Source organism: Mercenaria mercenaria, chromosome 3 (assembly GCF_021730395.1).
Source record: "Mercenaria mercenaria strain notata chromosome 3, MADL_Memer_1, whole genome shotgun sequence".
Taxonomy (NCBI): domain Eukaryota; kingdom Metazoa; phylum Mollusca; class Bivalvia; order Venerida; family Veneridae; genus Mercenaria; species Mercenaria mercenaria.
This window is the reverse complement of record NC_069363.1, coordinates 94,760,977-94,782,035: the sequence shown is the minus strand read 5'-3', so window position 1 is coordinate 94,782,035 and position 21,059 is coordinate 94,760,977. Positions and strand designations below refer to the sequence as shown.

General features: G+C 32.8%; 1 protein-coding gene across 1 annotated transcript in view; it reads left to right on the top strand.

Moving 5' to 3' along the window:
- Positions 1 to 2,614: 2,614 nt before the first annotated feature.
- LOC123523981 (uncharacterized) overlaps positions 2,615 to 21,059 on the top strand; it is a 62,771-nt gene continuing 44,326 nt past the window's right edge. The window contains exons 1-8 of the mRNA XM_053539846.1: positions 2,615 to 2,767; positions 6,729 to 6,875; positions 7,170 to 7,235; positions 7,896 to 8,041; positions 8,410 to 8,496; positions 8,964 to 9,017; positions 16,880 to 16,988; positions 18,550 to 19,119. Coding sequence (XP_053395821.1) covers positions 6,746 to 6,875; positions 7,170 to 7,235; positions 7,896 to 8,041; positions 8,410 to 8,496; positions 8,964 to 9,017; positions 16,880 to 16,988; positions 18,550 to 19,119 — 1,162 coding nt within the window. The 5' untranslated portion in view covers positions 2,615 to 2,767; positions 6,729 to 6,745. The remainder of the gene's footprint in view (positions 2,768 to 6,728; positions 6,876 to 7,169; positions 7,236 to 7,895; positions 8,042 to 8,409; positions 8,497 to 8,963; positions 9,018 to 16,879; positions 16,989 to 18,549; positions 19,120 to 21,059) is intronic.

The following is a 21,059-nucleotide window of genomic DNA, read 5'->3' as shown; positions in this document are numbered from 1 at the left end:
CATGATATTTATAAAGTACTTTGTTTCAAAAACTTATGTCAAACATTTTGTTAATTATGGAACGCCATTACTGCATTGTATTGTTATGTATAAATCTATATGGCAAGTCTAGTACCATGTATGTATATATTATTGTAATTTGTAATTGTGTGCCAGTCTATAGCACATCTAATTAATGTCCGTTGTAATGTATGGCATTAGATATTATATGGATGCCAACTATGATATAACGTTTGATTTATATTGAATTTTGTTAATTTGTAGTTGTAAATAATAGCTGCAGTTTATCATGTCCGTATCTATAATGTTTCATCATATACTTTTCATATCTTTTTCATACTTTAACTTTAGTCTTTTAAGTAAGTAATTAATTTTGGTAATAATGGAAGTAATAAGTGACGTATTTTAATCATGTGACGTTTGAACTTAGTAGCACATATATTTTGTATAAGTAGCACGTATTATTTATGGGAGCCTACGGAGGTATGGTGTACCCAAAGGAGCAGTTTTATGCCCTGACTTTTTGTTTTGCTATGGTGCTTACCATATGTTATATATTTTAGCTTCTTCCGCCAGACGATTTTCCTGGTGATGTCATAACCCGGAAGTACAATGCCCGAGGTTCACTTGTCTTCACTCGCCTGTATGTGATATTCCCAGCGCAGAGCTTTCGTCCCATGGTTGTGCCGTAAACCGCAAAGACGATGATTTTTGTTATCCTCTGAAGTCAGCTCAGGGATGCAATCACCTACCACCATAGGGAGCCAACACGGAATCAACGTATTCACGGTTTAAAGGGACTGTATTTTGAATTTAGAAGCTGCGTTTTGTTTGTGCTACTTAAAGTTCACAATTGAATTAAAGAACTGTGTCACGTCAGATTAGAATGGAATTTAAGAACTTTTGTATCTAGAGATACTGAACTTTCTTTTTTTTTCTTTCTTATAATCAGTTTTTTTTTCTTTTCATATCTGTTCATTGTTAATAATCATCTTTTGTAAATAAATTTGTAAATATTGTAAAGGGTGTTGATTTGTTCTGATGGTTACTGTCGCCGGTACGGCCTTTCCTGTCACAGGAACCTCTCCAAACTCCTCTTGTTCTAAATAATTGAATTGTGTGCCAAATCAAGTCGGTCCCAAAATCTCTGCAGACGACACCCTCATCTACGAGAAGACCTTCTCAATAGAGGATGCCGAGACCCAGCAAGCAGCCCTTGACCGCCCGGGATTAGATTATAACATTCAATTCAAGTGAATTGAAAGTAATTCTTGTAACAAGACAGACATACCCAATCCAGAAATCGTATCATATTAACAAAAGCAAACTTCAGTTTATGAAAAGGGCTAGATACCTTGACGTGAATATCGAAGAGAATTTGTGTAACACCCATTATCCACCACCGCAAGGAAGACAGATAACAACCTTGCCTTTCCCCGGAGAAATCTGACATTACTCGCAGAACACCAAGACCCAAATTTGCCAGTCTCCAGCCAGACAAATCCTAGAAAATGCCAGCTTCTTCTGGAACCCTCAAACTGGAACACTGCACAATTGGAGGCTTTTTTCGTCGCGCCGGTCGTTTTGTCAAGATTGACTACAAAACAGTCAGCTCCACCACCTTTGTCTGCAGAGCCTACAATACGAACGCCGCACTAACGCAGCCTTTGTGATGACTTCTCCTATCCTCCTCCACAACCTAACTGAAGTAAGTCTTCCACCAGTCTGCCATGAACACTAGAGGTAAAACGGGTGAAATACATGCTTCCGTCCTGCCACTCGAACGATGTAAATATCATCATCATCATTATTATTATATAAGCTCTTTCTTAGTATCAGACTGTAGCACTAGTTACCGATGCAGTCACTGAATTTCGATTTCAGACACCAAGATGGGTTTTATGCCGTAGAAACTTGGGCAAATTTTCACTGTTTTAATCCTACACAGTCATGTAGATACATGTGCACTTCACATTACGTAGTAAGTACAAAACAGTACGAAAGTGTCAGAGTATGATCATATACATCACAAAGTAGAAGGAGATATGCATCACAAAGTAGGAGATATGCATCACAAAGTAGAAGGAGATGCTTTTTGACGATAGGCCTACATGTAAAAGTAATAAATAACATTATTGGAATTTTTAAAAATATTTTTTATCATCCTGGATTTCTTTAGAATGATGAATTATATGAATGATATTGTCTCGTATTTAAAAGACCTCTTACGGAGAAAAGGTAAAACAGTAGATAACCGTTCGCAACTTCGCAATATGTAATAGTACAACACATACAATGTCAAGTGAGTGAGTCAGTGAATGAGTGAGTCATTTAGTGAGTGGGTCAGTGAGGGAGTCGGTGAGAAAGTCAGCCTGCAGTGAGTGAGTGAGTGAGTGAGTGAGTGAGTCAGTCAGTCAGTCAGTCAGTCCCTTACGGGCTTTTAATTGACAATAAATTCCTTTTAGACTATATTGAATCATAACTCTTTAAAATGTACTAAAATGCTTTGTATAGTGTGGTCCATTTAAAAATAAAAAGATGTTACGAAGAATATAAAAGATTTTACGAAAAATATACCATGTGTACGGTATGGGACGGCTACTGATTTTTTTTTTAAAACGGAAGTGGAAAGTGCAGAGTTACGCATGTGCAGTAGCTAACAAATGGCGTACATAGTTTCCAAAATTTGACAGGTTCGGATCATTGTGTTGGTTATTGTAAACACGCACTGTCAAACAACGGTTGAACTGAAAATTATATAGTCAAGGTAAATTTGATAGACTAGTCTGTTTTGGACAATGAATTATTTGAAGAACCTGCAAGTTCAAACATGTTTTTGTTAGCAGTGTTGTCTGAAAAAGTGGGTGGAGAATAGTATGCTATTGATTCTGTCGCCAAATCAACAACATTTCTCATGACCCAAGGTTTTTCTGGGACGTGGACTCGAGAGTGGTTCCAATAAGCTTGAAGCTTTCATCACAACCGAGCTAAAACAATTTAGTATGGGAGAGATCGCAGTGACGTCACCCATTAACATCTGTTTCTCTGGTGCTGGGCAAAACAAATGTTTTTACATCGTTTGTGTATGGGATCGGAATTTTTAATAACTTTTTCGTTCATTTATTGATTTTCAAAATTCAAAAAGTTTTGACATACTTACAATTTTCATATTTTCGTATTCAAATATCTGTTTTTAAATGAATAACCGTTTTAAATGACATATATTTTAATAGCGGCATAATGATGTTCAAAACGTTTAGAAAAAATAGTGTAAGTTAAGTTCATAATTAATCCATTTGGTATCAGGTCAAAACGTCCCCTAGTCAAAACGTCCCCTGGTCAAAACACCCCCCATTTTGGTCAAAACGTCCCCCATTCAGTTTAGAATTTGGTCAAAACGTCCCCCTAATTTTTTTTGTATTAGATCTATTAATTCTTTTTAATTAATTCATATCTTTTAAAGGGTTTGAAACTTATGGATTATCTTTTGATAATACACAAAATTTTATGATTTATTAGCACCTAAATTAATGCAATCAACACCTATCAACTATACTTGGTTGTGTATTAATTGTGCTGAGGGCTTAATATTAGTAGGTGTTATAAACCCATTAATCACCAGTAATAAGGTGTGAACATTTATGAAGGGAAAATCTTTACTTCTATACAATCTAAATTTGTGTAGAATGAACAAAAATCCTGATCAGAGTTATAACTTTATTTATAAAACATTAATAAAACATCAGAACAGTCACAACTGCATAGTTATTAAGTAAAAATCACATATCGCACTATGCATTCACTGTTCTACACCAAGAAGTCAAATTCACAATATAATAATTCAAAGTGTTCCAGCTACACAATATCAAGAAGTCAAATCCATTCCTATGCTAGTTAATGTTTTTATCACAATTATTCCTCCTCGTGAACTGTTGTAGTGAGCCTGCGTTTGTAAATGGTGCTCATCTTTTTTAGCAAGGAACTTGCAGACATAACCCCTGCACGGTAGCTGTAAAAGACATAAGAAACATTTATAGGAGATAGAAATGACAAATTATGCATAAGTAACTGAAAAAATATACCATAGTAAGAGAATGATATTACTGAAAAGAATGTTTAACTTAATACATTTTTACACAAACTATAAATAATAATACCTTTTTACACAAACTATAAATAATTTTCCGAAAAAAATCTCTCATCATGCTGTTGCTGGAAGAGAAGAGTGTTATAAAAATCATAAATTTTTTTATCAAGGCTGTGAAATACTAATAGCATGAACATAATCAACTGTCCAAAGTTGCGAATACTCTGGCCAATGCATGGACCTATACTTTAAGATCATTACTTCAAATTTTAAGATTTTAAAGATAAAAGAATGTTCTTAATGAATATTTTGTTATCTTAATTTTGATTTTTTTGGTCACTAATACAGGTTTCCTCATGGAACGACCCATTATTTCTTTTTAATTCTGGTACTTTAAAATAAATATTTTCTATTTAGTTCTCATTCCATTCAATATACAGAATCTCTTGATTGAATTAACACCTACTGATAACACATTATCTGCTCTGATTGGATTAACTTGACAATGCATTGATTACTTGTATATTTGAATTTGTTTGCTTTCATAATGTGATTATGATCTGTATATTGTTTATTTCTTTCTGACCAAATTTTACAATATTTTATAAAATAAAATAAAAATATTATTAAATGGTAAAAAGTAGTTAATCAGATTTTGATCAGCTAATGGAATGTAAACATACAAACTGTATAACTCTATGTAATGGGCATTTTTGTTCCTTAAATAATGTATATATCTAAATAATGTATAAGTTTATATGATGTATAGTTCAGCCAGAAAATTACATATTTGCCAAAAAAGTAGTTAGACAATTCGGAATATGATAAGTATTCCGCAAAAGATGTTGTTTACTGAAGTCTAGTAATTCAAGAAATCAATAATAATAATAATAATAACATGAATATAACTTACCTGTGTCACAGGTTCTGTGTTGCCAGCTACCATACGAGTCGCAGGCAATGGCATGTTGACGCGGTCTGACTTCGTTTCTACACTTAATGCAAGGATACTCCATACATATGTTATCTTATAAAAGCACCGATATTTAAACAAATAACAATCCAACACACTATTCACAGAGACAGACAGTATACATACACCTGGATACTAAGAAAATTAGTGGTTGAATATAATAGTTATAACTTTTTCAACATTATTTAATTATTTTAGATACTTAAAAAATAATTGTTTACAAACATCTTGTTTTATGATCCATTATCCCTTTGTCTTCATGCAGTTGTAACAATTTCATTTATAACATAACAACATTATAATTTCATTTAATTTTATTATTAAATAACAGAAATATCACTTTTTCACTATATAAACATCAGATATAATTTCACAACAATGCTATAACATTCTAAAACTAATGGTTTACAACATTCTAATTAAAAACTATGCATGTAAAACAGTTTAATGAACATTTAATATTTACCAAATTAACTTAATTAATATGTATTTACATATGTAATTTTTAAGGGGGGTGTTTTGACCTGGTAATTTTTGGAAGGGGGGTGTTTTGACCAGAAAAGGGGGACGTTTTGACCAAAATGGGGGGTGTTTTGACTTGGGGACGTTCTGACTAGGGGACGTTTTGACTAACATCCATCCATTTCATTTCGAAATGATAATTAAAAGTAATTAATAGATTCCTTGTTTTATAACATTTCCATTGATTAAAAAAACTATTGATATAATTTGTGTTTACAGAAAGTTTAGGCCGTTAGAAAAACATCACTGTTTACAAAAAACATGGACGTTCGGCGTTCTGCCCACCTGATCACTGTCTTATCAGTTCTAAGAATAGAAAATACAACAGAGTTGTTTACAAATACGATCTCTCCTATAAATTAAACTAACACTTTCAATTTCTATGTGATAAAGTATTCTCTGTATCAGACTTCAGCATTCTCTGTCTGGTTGCTCGATCAGGCTACAGTCAGTAGCAGATAGTCTCAAATTTTCGACTGCAAGGCAGACCAATTTTACAGACTAACATTCATGTATACACATGTCTGCCTCTACATCTCAAGTAGTTAGGATCAAAACTGTGGTGGAAATCAACGTGATTTAAACTTTACATATACATTTTTTCTGAAGTGTGGTTATTTTTCACTAGGAAAACATGAACAATGATTTGAAAATGCCAAAATATAAACAAACTAGTTAAAAATGGCATGTTAAACCTACCTTCACACCTTCCGTATACATACTAAAAATTTGAATTGTACAAACTTGTAACCAGTGAAATGTGCGGAATGTATAACAGGGTTTAAAAATCTATATTATAATGAGTTTCATGACGTTATGCAGCAAGCAATAAAATAAAATGGAACTTTATGTTGTGTGTGTCTTTCTAACGTCACAACATGTCTGATGTCATGTTCGTTTACATGCATCTGTTTCCCTCACTGAGATTAAAATTTGTTGCAAAATGCATATCTCAATGTAATTAAGCATAAAATAAAAAGAATTTGTTTGTTTTTTGTGAATATAGAATATATCTCCTGAACATGCTGAACTCGCACTACGTGCTTATGAAAATATTTGAATTTTTCTCACTTCTCAGTGAGATATATTCCATATTCACTCAAAACAAACAAATATCCTCGGTATAGCTTTTATTTCATGGTTTAGGTATACAGCAGTTTACAATGTCATCAAGGCGATCTAGTAAACAGAGTGACATGGGTGGCGAGCTCATTCTTGAGTGTAAGGCAGCATTCTTGTCCATCTATGATGATATCAATGACAAGATAGAGTCAAAGAAAAGACTGAATAATGGTTTGTATTTTTTAATTGCTTTTGAATTTTCATGTCACTTCCTTTCAATAAAAATGTTGTACTGGTCACACACCCATGAAAAACAAATATAGTTAAGTGACCTCCATAACATGACTGAAATCCAAATTATTATCCTTTTTTGCCAGATTTGTGAATTATGTTCAGCTAACAATGAACATTTTCTAAATATAACCAAAGATAAAATGCATTTACCTTTTTAAGATAACACGAAAATTTGAATTGTATAATTCCTATAAAACATCAATGATATAATTTCTTTCTGTCATGTAACAGTTCTGCAGCAGTCTGGGAGAAATCCAACAAAAGCGGCGATGGACAAGTATTGGCCTAGAAATACAGGTACATAAGATAAAATTTTCTATATTGTCTTGTGGAAGGGAAATGGATCCATTGGAGCGTTATTCAGTTATCAAGCTACAGGTATAATTTTTTATTAAAACTTGGAGAAAATTTTGAATTAGATTAAATTTCTGAAAATAATGATACTGTGTGGCACAAATAATCACATCTACAGCATGACAAATGGAAAAAAAACAAACGTTTCATGATGCATTTTGGCTTAAATACTTGCAGGCATATAAAAGATAAACCAACAACTATACCTTTGCAGACATAAAGCCTTAAAAATGGATTTATTTGAAAATGGAATTTTGAGAGAAGATTGCTGATAAATATTAAAGAAAAAGTCTAGTCTCTGTAAAAATATGAGCCACGCCATGAGAAAACCAACATAGTGACTTTGTGACCAGCAATGATCCAGACCAGCCTGCGCATCCGCGCAGTCTGGTCAGGATCCATGCTGTTCGCTAACGGTTTCTCTAATTGCAGCCGGCTTTAAAAGCAAATGGCATGGATCCTGACCAGATTGCGCGGATGCGCAGGCTGGTCTGGATCCATGCTGGTCGCAAAGCCACTATGTTGGTTTTCTCGTGGCGCAGCTCAAATATCATTGTAATGATGGCATTGATTTTTTATGTGCATTTGGTTTTGAAATTTCAGAAGAGTTGTCATTCGATGACTTTGTGGACATCTGTCGTAAAGAGCCAGTGACAACAGCAGATGATCTAATGAAAGCATTCCGGAAGATTGATATTAATGGAGATGGTTACATATCCCTGGACGAACTTTATAAAATCATGAATGCTGTAAGTATAGACTTTCTTTAACCCTTACCCTGCGAAATGTCTAAAATGGACTGGTCCATCATTCAATTTGGAAAGTATGAGCATTGTTTAATTATACAAAGGGGTGTTCACTGAAAATTTACTGATTGAATAGCGAACAGTGCACCCCATGATCAGCCTGCACGGATGTGCAAAATTTAAAACAAACGTACTAAATGTAATGAATTGACAACATTCCTGAAAACTGTGTGCCTAAGTTGCACAACTGTATTCATTTAACAAAGACTGTGAATCTTGAATGATGAACAGAAAAAGACAACATCATTTATTAAAGTAGAATCCACAAAATATATGTTAATCAATAACATTAAAACTTGTGTACGTTTTAGCAAGGAGAAAACATGTCTAGAGAAGATGTGAGAAAAATGATTGATGAAGTTGATGAGAACAAAGATGGAAAACTTGACTACGGTGAGGTAAGTTAACTGAATGAAACAAGTTGTGGAGACAATTCAGTGGTTTATAAATAGGATACACATATGTGTCTACAGGTGAGACAATATCTTTTGAAACTTGATATTTTCTTGGGGAAAAGCCCACCATTTAAAGGGAAAATGACATGATATAACCACAGCCTGAAACAAAATTAATAATATTATATACATATAAGTTAAAACAAATATTTTGACTGCAAAGTTCTTACTTAGCAAAATATAGCACCCTTTCAGGCTTAGGTAACATAATTTACTTGTATTATATGTGTTATTTGTGCTTTGAATATTGATTGAAAGAACTTTGTAATTATATAGCATTGAAAAGCATTATTGATGTGTTAATTGAGATTGTAAAGTTGCTAAGTGATTGATATGAGGTTTATGATAAAAAATGCTACAATGGTCGTATTTCCATTCTTGTAAGATAGCATTTGTTTTACTGTTTTAAGATATACTCCTCAAGGAGACCTGTGATTTGGAGAGATAAGATATTTTATGACCAGGTATTTGCATGGGGATATTTATAGGGGCATGCAAGCATGTTTGTTCCTTTTAGCCCACATGTACATATGAATTACATACAAAGTTCTTGTAAGATTCTACAAACATAAGCTGAAGGGGATGGTGATGTAATGCACTAGGTGTCTGTGGCTTAACCCAGAAATGTTGAAATTAAACCTGGCTTAGGACACAATCTCAACTCATTAGACAACAGTGCTTGGGTTTTTTCCTGGAAGTTGAATGGGGAGTTTTCAAATAAGCTTTAAGTTTTCATTAACTTTAAGCTCAAATGAATGCCTGTCAGCTTGCTTAGGTATTGACAGCGGTTCTACTCAGATGTCATAGCTGTGCCTGAAACCGTGCAAAGATCTGCATCTGGGGTCTTCTTCCGACATCAAAAGCTGAAAAAGTCGCCATATTACATACATTGTATTGCTGTTACTCTTAATTTAACTTAAACAAAAGCATACAAACAAAAAATGATATATAGTCAACTAAACATAAAATTAAGTGATAGGACCTGAATGTGATATTACCTTCATCCTACGAATATAAGACGCACATTTTTTACCTAGATTCTGGTCGAAGGACCGATGCGTCCTATATATGGGGATAGAAAAAGACCAAACATTTCCCCCGACTCAAAAATCAAGAAAATCGATCTTTGTTTACACCGCATACCTTTATATTGAAGAGAATTCAAGGGGAGTAAATACCAATAACTCGGGCATAGCTAATAGCCGGTATCGGGACCCGGCTTCTTAAATTACTTTTGTATAAAATGTAAAATTTAGAGCTCACATAAAATCTTAAGATAAATAAATTCTGTTTTTCATAAAAATATATTTTACAACGCATTTCTGTAACTGATCATTAAGATTTTAACAAGACCAGTGTGTAAAACTTTCCCGACGTGTTTTCACCCATTTTGCATTAAAATACTTGAAACACCATATCAGGTAGCCCGGAAATCGATTATCTAGTCTTCAAACATAATTTTGATAGTTGTCTATAATCCTATTGTTCATCGAGAAATTCACGCTGAGGCATTACTTAGCTTACACCTACTGTCACAATCTGCAAACAATTAAATGTTTAATCATACCCGGAGGCAATTGTCAGCATGTGCATATGAGATTTTAGACTGATCCAATATGATCATAGTCGCTGATCCGTAATGTTCAAAACAATTTGCAAACCAATCTTAAAAATACGTCATTTTACCGCCACATGCCAAAGTGTACTTCCGTTTTCACTGGCGTCAATATTCATGGAGTGATCAGAGGATGCGGCAGTTTAGTGCTTACACAGAGTTTATGCTTCTCAATTTAAATACCTGCACAACATGCAAAAACATCGACAATGATTTAGCAAAAACCGGCGAGTTCGTAGAAACTATAGCGAATTTCGGACCTACATAAATTCAGATAAGTGGGTATTTGCATTTTCCAGAATTCTGCTGATATTTTTTCACTGCGTCCTATACACAAGTGCGACCTATAATCGGTTGATTATGGTAGTCTTAAAAAGATGTTATATAGTATTAAAAGTAGTCAAAACTACAAAAACTTTTTTAAACAAGTCACTTTATTTTTCTCCAACGTTTAAGATATACTCCTCAAGGAGACCTGTGATTTGGCAAGATAAGATATTTTATGACCAGGTATTTGTATGGGGATATTTATAGGGGCATGCAAGCATGTTTGTTCCTTTTAGCCCACATGTACGTACCAGTTACATACAAATTTCTTGTAAGATTCTACAAACATAAGCTGAAGGGGATGGTGATGTAATACACTAGGTGGTTATGTTGAGCGCAAATAACCAATCTGCGCTATTTACCAAAAGCGCAGCGCATATAACAAATATTTGTACGTTGGTTATATGCGCAACGATTTACCAATCGTTGCGCAGGATAAATTAACCTGCGCGATTTACAAAATGCGCAGCACAACAAATGTAACTTCATATATCAGAAATTTTCATTTCGTGTTTGATAAATCATGCAGTTGGTCAATTTATTAATAAATATAGATGTCAATGCTGAATATCTTGGTACTTAAATTATGTGTCATAAATTTGTTTCTACATCAGTAAATTCACGGCAGTCAGTCACCAGGTTTCAGTACCTCCGATCTTATACAAGATGCAATAAAACCCAAACATGCGTGAAGGTGTGATTTCCTCCAGCTTGCACAGGTCGTCCTCTGGTATGTTTTAGGCTATTTTTATAATTTTTTACTTCACCCGAGCACACACTTAGCAAAATATCGTTTTTATTATATTGAAATATCTTGAAATTTCACAATGATATTCTTTTTACCAACGGGAGCATATCTCTCAACATGTCTAAGACAAAAGATGAAATAAAAAAGTCACAAAATTAAAAGAAAATTCTTATGATTTTATCTATATTATTATTATTATTTTATAGTACAAAATCGATTGAATAAAGAGTAGAATTAATTTTCATCAAAACGTAAACGAAATTTTATATTTTGTAGCTGCACAAGAGATGTGTTCGGTGCCCTGCGCTAAATGAAAATCTGGAAATTACTCTGATAACTTGAATATCTTTTATAAAGCATATTAACTTTTACTTAGATTTACGATTACAGACTAAAACTATAGTTTTTTTTTTTACAAATCTAAATAGATATATAATGTTACACCTGTAACTTGCGTGGGAGGTCGGTCCTGCGCTAATAGCAAAGTTTGAAATTACACTGTATTTCAAATATATTTCATTCATAAAACATACTATTTATGTAACTTTCAAATGAATACTGTAAAAAATGAATAGAAAAAGAGTGATTTCTGTCATAACGAGAACGAAATATTACATTTGTATCTACACAAGATGTGTGTCTGCGCTAATAATAAATCTGGAAATTACTCTGATAATTTAAATATCTTTTATAAATCATATTAACTTTTACTTAGATTTACGATTACAGACTAAAACTATAGTTTTTTTACAAATCTAAATGGATCTATAATGTTACACCTGTAACTTGCGTGGGAGGTCGGTCCTGCGCTAATAGCAAAGTTTGAAATTACACTGTATTTCAAATATATTTCATTCATAAAACACACTATTTATGAAACTTTCAAATGAGTACTGTAAAAATGAATAGAAAAAGAGTGATTTCTGTCATAACGAGAACGAAATTTTACATTTGTTTTCTGCGCAGATGTATGTCTATGTATTTTTATGCACGACAGGTGGTTATACGTCGGGCGTGATAATATCATGAGGGCGCATCCCGAGTGATTTTTTTTTTGTACGACGTATGAACGCCCGAGTGTATAAAGAGTGTTAAAACATGGTTTTCCTATAAATTATTTCGATTCCAATACCAGTATGCCCTTAATCTAAAACAGTAGATAAATATACAAGCGCTTTTTCTTTGTCGCAACAAAATCTTTGACGTCAACGCACGTTTACGTGACGTCATTCTATCGTGAGAGTTATATATTTGAAGTTTCGGCATCATTTCAGGATTTGCTATTAGTGCAGATATCCCGCGCTGATTACAGAGATAACAAGATATTCATTTTGGCAAAAGCTGGACTTTCAGCCCGTAAAACAATAATAAAATTTACATGGTTTATGAAAGATATTCTAGAACACAGAGTAATTTTCAGATTTTTTATTAGAGGAGGACACACATTTTGCGCAGCTACAAAATGTAAACTTTGGTGCAAGTTTTGATGGAATTTACTCGTTATTCTATTTATTTTGCATTATAAAAGCATGAAAAAAATTATTTCAATTAGAATTGTAAGAAATGACATATATTTGGTATATTGTTGACATATCAGGAATTGCGATTAGTGCAGGACCGTCATCCCGCGAATTATGTAGAAGTAACTTTATATTCTAGCTACAATTTTAGTCTGTAATTGTAATAACAAAATTAAAGTTGATATAGCGTATGAAATTATCGTAGTAATGTTAAAACTTTCTATTAGCGCAGGACATACGTCTTGCACAGAAAAGACGGAAACCACTCTTGTGTCTATCTATTTCTACTACATTTTTAAAAGGTACATAAATGATATGTTTTATAAATTAGATATATTTAAATTCAGGATTTGCTATTAGCGCAGAACTGACATCCCGCGCGGGTTATAGAATTAAAATTACATTTGTCTTTGCAAAAGCTACAACTTTAGTCTGTAACCATAAAACAAAGTTAAATTTAGCATGGTTTATGCAAGATATTCAAGTAATCGGGATCATTTCCAGATTTTTTATTAGCGCAGGGCCGACATCCCGCGCAAGATACAGATGTAACAAAATATTCATTTGGCAAAAGCTACAATTACAGCCTGTAATCACGAAACAATGATAAAGTTAGCATGGTTGATGAAAGATATCCAAGTTATCAGGATTATTTCCAGATTTTTTATTATCGCAGGGAAAACACATCTTGCGCAGATAACAAATGTAATATTTTGTTCTCGTTATGACGGAAATCACGCTTCTTTCTATTTTTTTTTCTACTCCGAAAACATTTTTTATGAAGTTACATAAATAGTATCTTTTAGAATTGAAATATGTTTGAAATATCGGCGTCAGTTCAGAATTTACTATTAGCGCAGGAACAACATCCCGCGCAGGCTACGGATGAAACATTATATTCAGATTTTCAAAAGCTACATTTTTAGACTGTAATCGAAAAACAAAGTAAAAGTTAAAATGATTTATAAAAGATATTCAAGTTATTGGAGTAATTTTCAGTTTTAATAACGCAGGACACACATCTTGCGCACCTACAAAATGTAAAATTTCGTTCACATTTTGACGAAACTTATTAGTTATTCTATCTGTCTCACTATAAAACATTAAAAAATGATATAAGTATAAAAAATCTGTAAGAATCGTCTTTTAATTCTGCTTATTTTTGTTTTATTTTTAATCTTGGCCATATCAAGAGATATGCTCACGTTGGTAAAAAAGAATTGCGCTTTTTAAATATGATGAAAAAAGCGATATGGTGAATTGTGGTAAGTGTGTGGCAATTCAGTCTTTTATGTAGGTCTCCTTTAGGTTCTATATCCGGTATAAAATGACTGCGTGTGATCGAATGAAGTAAAAATACTTTAGTTATAAAAATAATAGAGAGGACGATGTGGCTATCCGAAGGAAATCACAACTTCACGCATGTTTGAGTTTTATTTTATATTGTATCATACTGCAGATATTGAAACCTGGTGACCGACTCCCATGAATTTACTGATGTTGAAATAAATTTATGACACATTTTTAAAACCAAGATTGGCAATATCAGTCTGCAATTGTTAAACAATGTAAAAGTTAGCATGGTTTATGGCAGTTATTCATATTATCAGAGTAATTTCCAGATTTTCTATTAGCATAGGACACATCTTGCGCAGCAACAAACATTCGTTCACGTTTTGGCGAAAATTACTCTTTTGTACTACAAAACATTAAAAATATCAATACGATCTGTAAGAAATGATCAATATTTATGTGAAATATCGGTGTCATTTCAGGATTTGATATTAGCGCTGGATCGACATTCCGCACAGGCTACGGCGTTTAAAAGTTAAAAAATAATAGAAATAAATAAAAAAAACTTGTGTTATTAAATATTCTTTGGATATTTTGTATCATTTTAAAGGTCCATTACTAAGGGAAAGTGAGTTGGCAACTTTTTTCATAGACAGTGCATAGACTTCTGCAAGACACTAAATAATGAAGATTGGCAGGTCAAAATTAACAGAAGGTCTTTGGAACTCAAAGAAATGTATGTGTATTATGTTGAAATTTCAATGAATCGACAGAATGACCCCCCCAGGTCTTTTTAACTTTCTTCATACTTCATAGAAAATAATTGTACATATACTGCGATTTATTTCGAATTTCTACATACCAACTTTCATTTTCCAATAAAATGAAATAGTTTCTGTGCTTTTTAAAAGAAATTAAAATGTTCACTTTCCTTAGTATTGGACCTTTAAAGTTTTATAACACCTATGACAAATGACTCTTAATACCGTCGTCAACAGAAATGTTTTGTCCATTAACTACCAGGGACGTGAGCATCTCATTGAAATTACCGCATAAATACGCTCATTTACTTAAAAAAAATGTTCTTTACAAATTAAGCACAGTCAATTCACACCTTTCCATGTGCCTGATCACCATCAGTTTTAAAATTAAAACAGTTTTATGTAGGCCTACAAGTATAACCCTCTAATGATATTCAATTTTATCGGGAGATATCATCCATATGTTAAAAGCGCAGACTCATTTACCAAACGCGCAAGACAGTTACCCTGTGCATATAAGAAATATATAAGGTTGCCCGATTTACAAATCGTTGCGCAGATAACAAATTGGTTATTTGCGCTGCGCGATTTACCAGATGCGCAGATTGGCTATATGCGCGTAACAGTTATATGTTATCATGTTGAGTTTTACTATGATATACTTTGTAGGTGTTGGGCTAAAGTTTTGTACTTGGTCAGCAGTCCTTACCTTAGCATTGGGTTCATTTTTCACTCGTTATCATTTCATGGGCATGTAACTGCTTCATCACTGGAACCATCATATAAATAGAAAATTACACTTTTTTATTTCATTTCTTTTCAAATTGCTTGCTTGTCAATTTAAACTGAAATTCATAGATAGCATGAAATAGAAATAAAATTTTGTTAAGAAAGTTATGTGAATATGAATGTTCAATGTTGTAACAGGTAAAGTTTTGTATTTCATTCACAGTTGCATGTCATACTTATGAATACATACTTATGAATATATGAAGTACCGAAAAGTATAAAATAATTTTTATGAGGTACAAAGATCTTTTGCAAATATTTTAAGTGTACACCTAAGTAAAGATATCATATTTCACTGGTTAAATGGGAAAAATGTCATCCTTTTCCTGTTTTATTGCTTTCTAAACATTACATGACAAAACTAATACTGCTTATCAGATGCTTAGGGAAATGGTTGTAAAATGCAATTCAAAGTCTGTTAGAAACTTAGCAGGGCTAATAAGCAGCTTGTGAAGAGAAGGAGCATAATGGTCTTTCAAGACAGGTTGTTGCTTAATACAGGTTAACTTGCTCTGAAATTATATAAAAAGGAATAAGCAAATGTAGTTGCTTAAGACAAGTGGCTTTATAATAGAGGTGACCATTTACACCAATTTGACTGTACCATGCTGAGGCTAATTGTATTGGTAGGAGGGGTATAAAGTTATTGGGATGAATTGAAATCAAGCGGTTTAAGTTTTCTGAAACTTCTCATGATATTCAATATTGACTCTATAAACTGCATGTATGTTATGCAAATAATCATATTCAGGTGTAATTGTTATGGCCACAAATGGTCGTGTGATGTTGTGGTAAACAGTTACACAGGTGTGACCGTGTTTTACAAACACCTGATTATGGTTTACAAATATGATGATATTCTTTTTAGTCAGTTTACAAACATGAAAATTCCTGATTTCAGTTTTAATACCGTTTTGAAAATGTCATGTAAATCTAAGTTTAAGTTTACCAAAATGATTATGCTATTCTATGTCGTTAACTAATGTAATGTTAATTTGATTCATTTTACCAACATGCGGATGTTACATTGATTCATTATACTGAATTGCATATGTTCATTGATTCATTTTACCAACATGATAATGTTACATTAATTCAGTTTACCAAAGAGATAATGTTGCCTTGTTTACCAATATGCTATTGTTACTTTGATTTAGTTTACCAACATGGTAATGTTATATTGATCTCATTTACCAACATGATATTGTTATATTAATTCAGATATTGTTAAATTGATTCAGTTTACCGACATGGTATTGTTATATTGATTCAGTTTACCAACATGATAATGAAGACTACAGAAGAGACAAAGAAGTTTTCCAAGAAAGTTATGGAGAGAAAAGAAAGAAAAAAGAGACCTGGGGAAAAACTACATAACTCAGGTATATTTAGATATAGTAATGTTTTTCTCCATAATTATTTACTTTTTTGATATTTTTTCATATTGTTGTTTGCATGATAAAGTTTACTTTTTCTTCTTTACATTATTGACAGCTAAACTCTGTTTTTTTTTGTACAGATTCCTAGCAAGATGTTGTAATCATTAAAATAATCATTAAATTTTGTCATATCTTTAGAAAATAAGGGTTTTTTTTAATTTTAATGTTAAATTGTCACAAAAAACACTGATTATGCGAATACTTTTGAATTTGTTCTGTCTTTATTTTTGTTTTAAACATTAGTTTTATAACTTTGCTTTACAAAGGTTTTGCTGGAAAAAGTCCATGTATAATCCCCCAAGAGCTCTTTCTTTCAGACTAACCATTTTTTATCAGTATCAAGATCTACAGTTAAGTACCCAGAAGCAAAATGCAAAGGCCTTTGTTGTATTTTAATATAAGGCTAATATGAACAATTCTTAATTATAACATATTGTTCTAAAGATATTAATTTTTGATTTTCTAACAGATGATTTTCAAGAAAATTGTGAGCATTATAATTATTATGTAATAAAATAATTGTTTCATTTTCTAAGTGTGAATGCTTGAGAAGTCAAATGATTCTTTTTATGTTCTGTTTTAAAAAGTATTCTAACACAATCCGCATCAATTGCTATATAAACATACAGTGAAACTGCCTATACATGAATCTTCGATAAAATATGATTGGCTGGTACATTTTGCCCCGTAAGATTGTAACATTAGAGATTCTACTTCTATTCCATTACATACGAAATATTTCAGGACCAAATGGTTAAAAACAACATTTCAAAAACATAATTATGATAGAAAGTCATACTGACTTATGTGTAGGTCCATAAAACATGTTTTGATCTCTATGAGCAAATTTAATTAGCTCAATTTATTATAATTATGATTTAGCGGTGATGTCATAAATGTATGACATAAAGTTTGACGTCATAATGATGTGACGTCATACAAAAATAAGCTCGTATCTCAGGGTCAACTAACCTAATTTGATGATTCTGTTCATAAATAGGTTGCGAGCTGTTAGATTACTAATTTATAAATACTTCTCAAAATTCTGATAAAAAAGGAACAAATATCTGTAAGTTCCATTGGCTATTCAACACTTTCTAATCATTGGGGTAAATTGTAACAGCATATGATTCAAATGACGTATTACGCTGTAAATATAGTACTGAAAAATAAGAATTATTTGCGTTGTTAGAATTGAAATAATAAACATGTTCCAACAATTTTATCAGTTAATAAAATATGGGCAGTCGTTCAGATGCGAATAATTAAATCACTCGTGCTGCCACTCGTGATTGAAATAATGCACATCCAAACTCCTGCCCATATTTTATTAACTGATAAAATATAGGAACAGATTTATTATTTCTTAAGTAAAATGCGATTTAATCATGACTCCATCCAAGATGACAGACGATATTCTACACATAGAAACAGCTGCATTTTTTTTATGTGGAGCTTTTTTAATCCAAAATTATTATCAATTTTTAATTGGTCATCTTTACAGCTTCAAATATGGAATCTGACAATTTGAGCAGCCAAACTAGATCCCTAGACATGCACACTAATGAAACTCCAAGGGAAAACATAGATAAAGAATTTGTAGATCCCATTCATGATGTACCAGAGCATGATAAACATATAGAAAATCAGTTGGATGATTTAAAACATGGGGAAGCTCAGTCTAATACAGAACCAAAGGGTCATGGGTCTGAAACTAAAGGGGATAACAGCTTTGGGTCAGTCACATCTTTGAGGTCAAGGAAAAAGGACAGTTTAGCTGGTTCTGTTACTTCTTTGAGGTCAGAGAGTAAGAGAAATAAGACGGGGTCTCAGTTATCGATTAGAACATTACAAGATGAACAAACTGGGTCAAAGGATGCCTTAAGGTCAACTGATGAACTTGGATCAAAAGTTTCATTAAGTTCTAAAAATATCAACAAGGGTTCACAAATCTCATTAAAGCAAGATTCACAGGGTTCAAGGTTGTCTCTTAAACCTGTTCAAAAGGAAAGCATGGGATCAAAAGCATCTTTACGGTCATATAAGGAAATGGAAAAATCAACAGATGTGAAAGGTATACTTCTGCTTTTTAATGTAATAAAGCATTGTTTTCCTCAGTGCTTCATCTTACATATCCTGTGTGTCACTATTTTCAGAACCTTTCAAAACTGAGCTTCTGGTGGCTTGTATTTGTAAGATATTTGTGTAAATCACGAAAGTTTTCTATATTGATCATGCTGAAACTTTCAAGAAATATTAGCATTTTCAGTTAAAATTTAGCCAAGTCAGAGCACTAGGACTTTTGCTGCTGATAAATATGGGCCAATGTCTGTAAGATAAACTTACTAAATAGTTTACTGGTAGATAATTACAAACTATTTGCCCAAGGTCCAAAAGCAAGCTTTTCAATAAGTGTTTTATTATATGGCACGAAAAATGAATGTTGAAGGATTTTTGTGACCCCCCCATGAGTGGTGGGGACATATATAGATTTGCTCTTGTCTGTGTGTGCATCCGTGCGTCCGTCCGAAGTTCGTGACGCGCCTAGCTCAAAAAATATTTGATATAAATTGATGAAACCTTGCATGAGTCTTTATCATGATATGAACTTGCGCACCTCCTATTTTTCGTCTGGCTCTGCCCTTTATTTCAAGAGTTATGGCCCCTGAAGTAGTCAAAAATGCACATTTTCACGTTGTGACACACCTAGCTCAAAAAGTATTTGATATAGATTCATGAAACCTTGCATGAGTCTTAATCATGATATTAACTTGCACACCTCCTATTTTTCATCTGGGTACACCCCCTATTTCCAGGGTTATGGCCCCTGAAATAGTTAAAAATGCACATTTTCACCTTTTGACACACCTAGCTCAAAACGTATTTAATATAAATTTATTAAACCTTGCATGAGTCTTTATCATGATATGAACTTGAGCACCTCCTATTTTTTGTCTGCCTTCGCCCCCTATTTTCAGAGTTATGGCCCCTGAAGTTGTCAAAAATGCACATTTTCACCTTGTGATGCACTTAGCTCAAAAAGTATATGATATAAATGGATGAAATCTTACGTGAGTCTTTATCATGATATAAACTTGCACACCTCTTATTTTTTTTGCTGGCTCCTTCCCCTATTTTTAAAGTTCTGGCCCCTGAAATAGTAAAAAAATGCACATTTTCACCTAACTATGTGCCTAGCTCAAAAAGTATTTAACGTAAATTCATGAAACCTTGCTTGAGTCTTAATCATAATGTGACCTTGCACACTTGGTATTCTTCTTGAGAATCTTAGCGTTTTTACAGAGTTATGGCCCTTGAAATAGGCAAAATAGTGGATTTTTTGTTCGTGATGCTCATAGCTCAAAAAGTATATGGTATAGAATAATGAATCCTTTTCATAAAATGTTTTTTGAGGCTTTACCCCATTAAGACTGCAAACATTTGAATTATTTCCCCTTATTTGTGACAAATGTACCAGTGGGGGACACACCCTGTGTCCTACAGACACATTCTAGTTTTTTTTTCAATTTTTGACTTAAGCTCAGCAAACCTGTGCTGATTGACTAGCAATTTATGTAAGGAATCGTGTAATAGTTTACTGTAATTAATGAAATTTGCAACTGCTTCTTTTCTGAACATATAGCTTACTTAATAAACATCCACAGCAAATTTCTTTCCCTTTCCTTTTTCAATCCTGCAAGCGTGCCTTTGCTTTTAAAATCAAAACCTTGATTCAATAATACTTAGCCTTCTCAGTGGATTTCCAGAATATTCAAGAATGTAACTTTTAACAGTGAGTGAACATTGAGGTAGAACTGTTAAAGGATTTCTGTTTTGTGATTGTTAGGCATTTCTTATCCTAACACATATAAACAGTTGCCAAATTGTCACTCACTGATAATGTGTCAGGAAGATGTGTAGTTGCCATGTGATGTTTTTGCTTCTTGTGATGGTTTAACAGAAGTCAGTATGTCTGAACTCCATATCCATCTCTGGTTTATGTGAAGCTCTGCC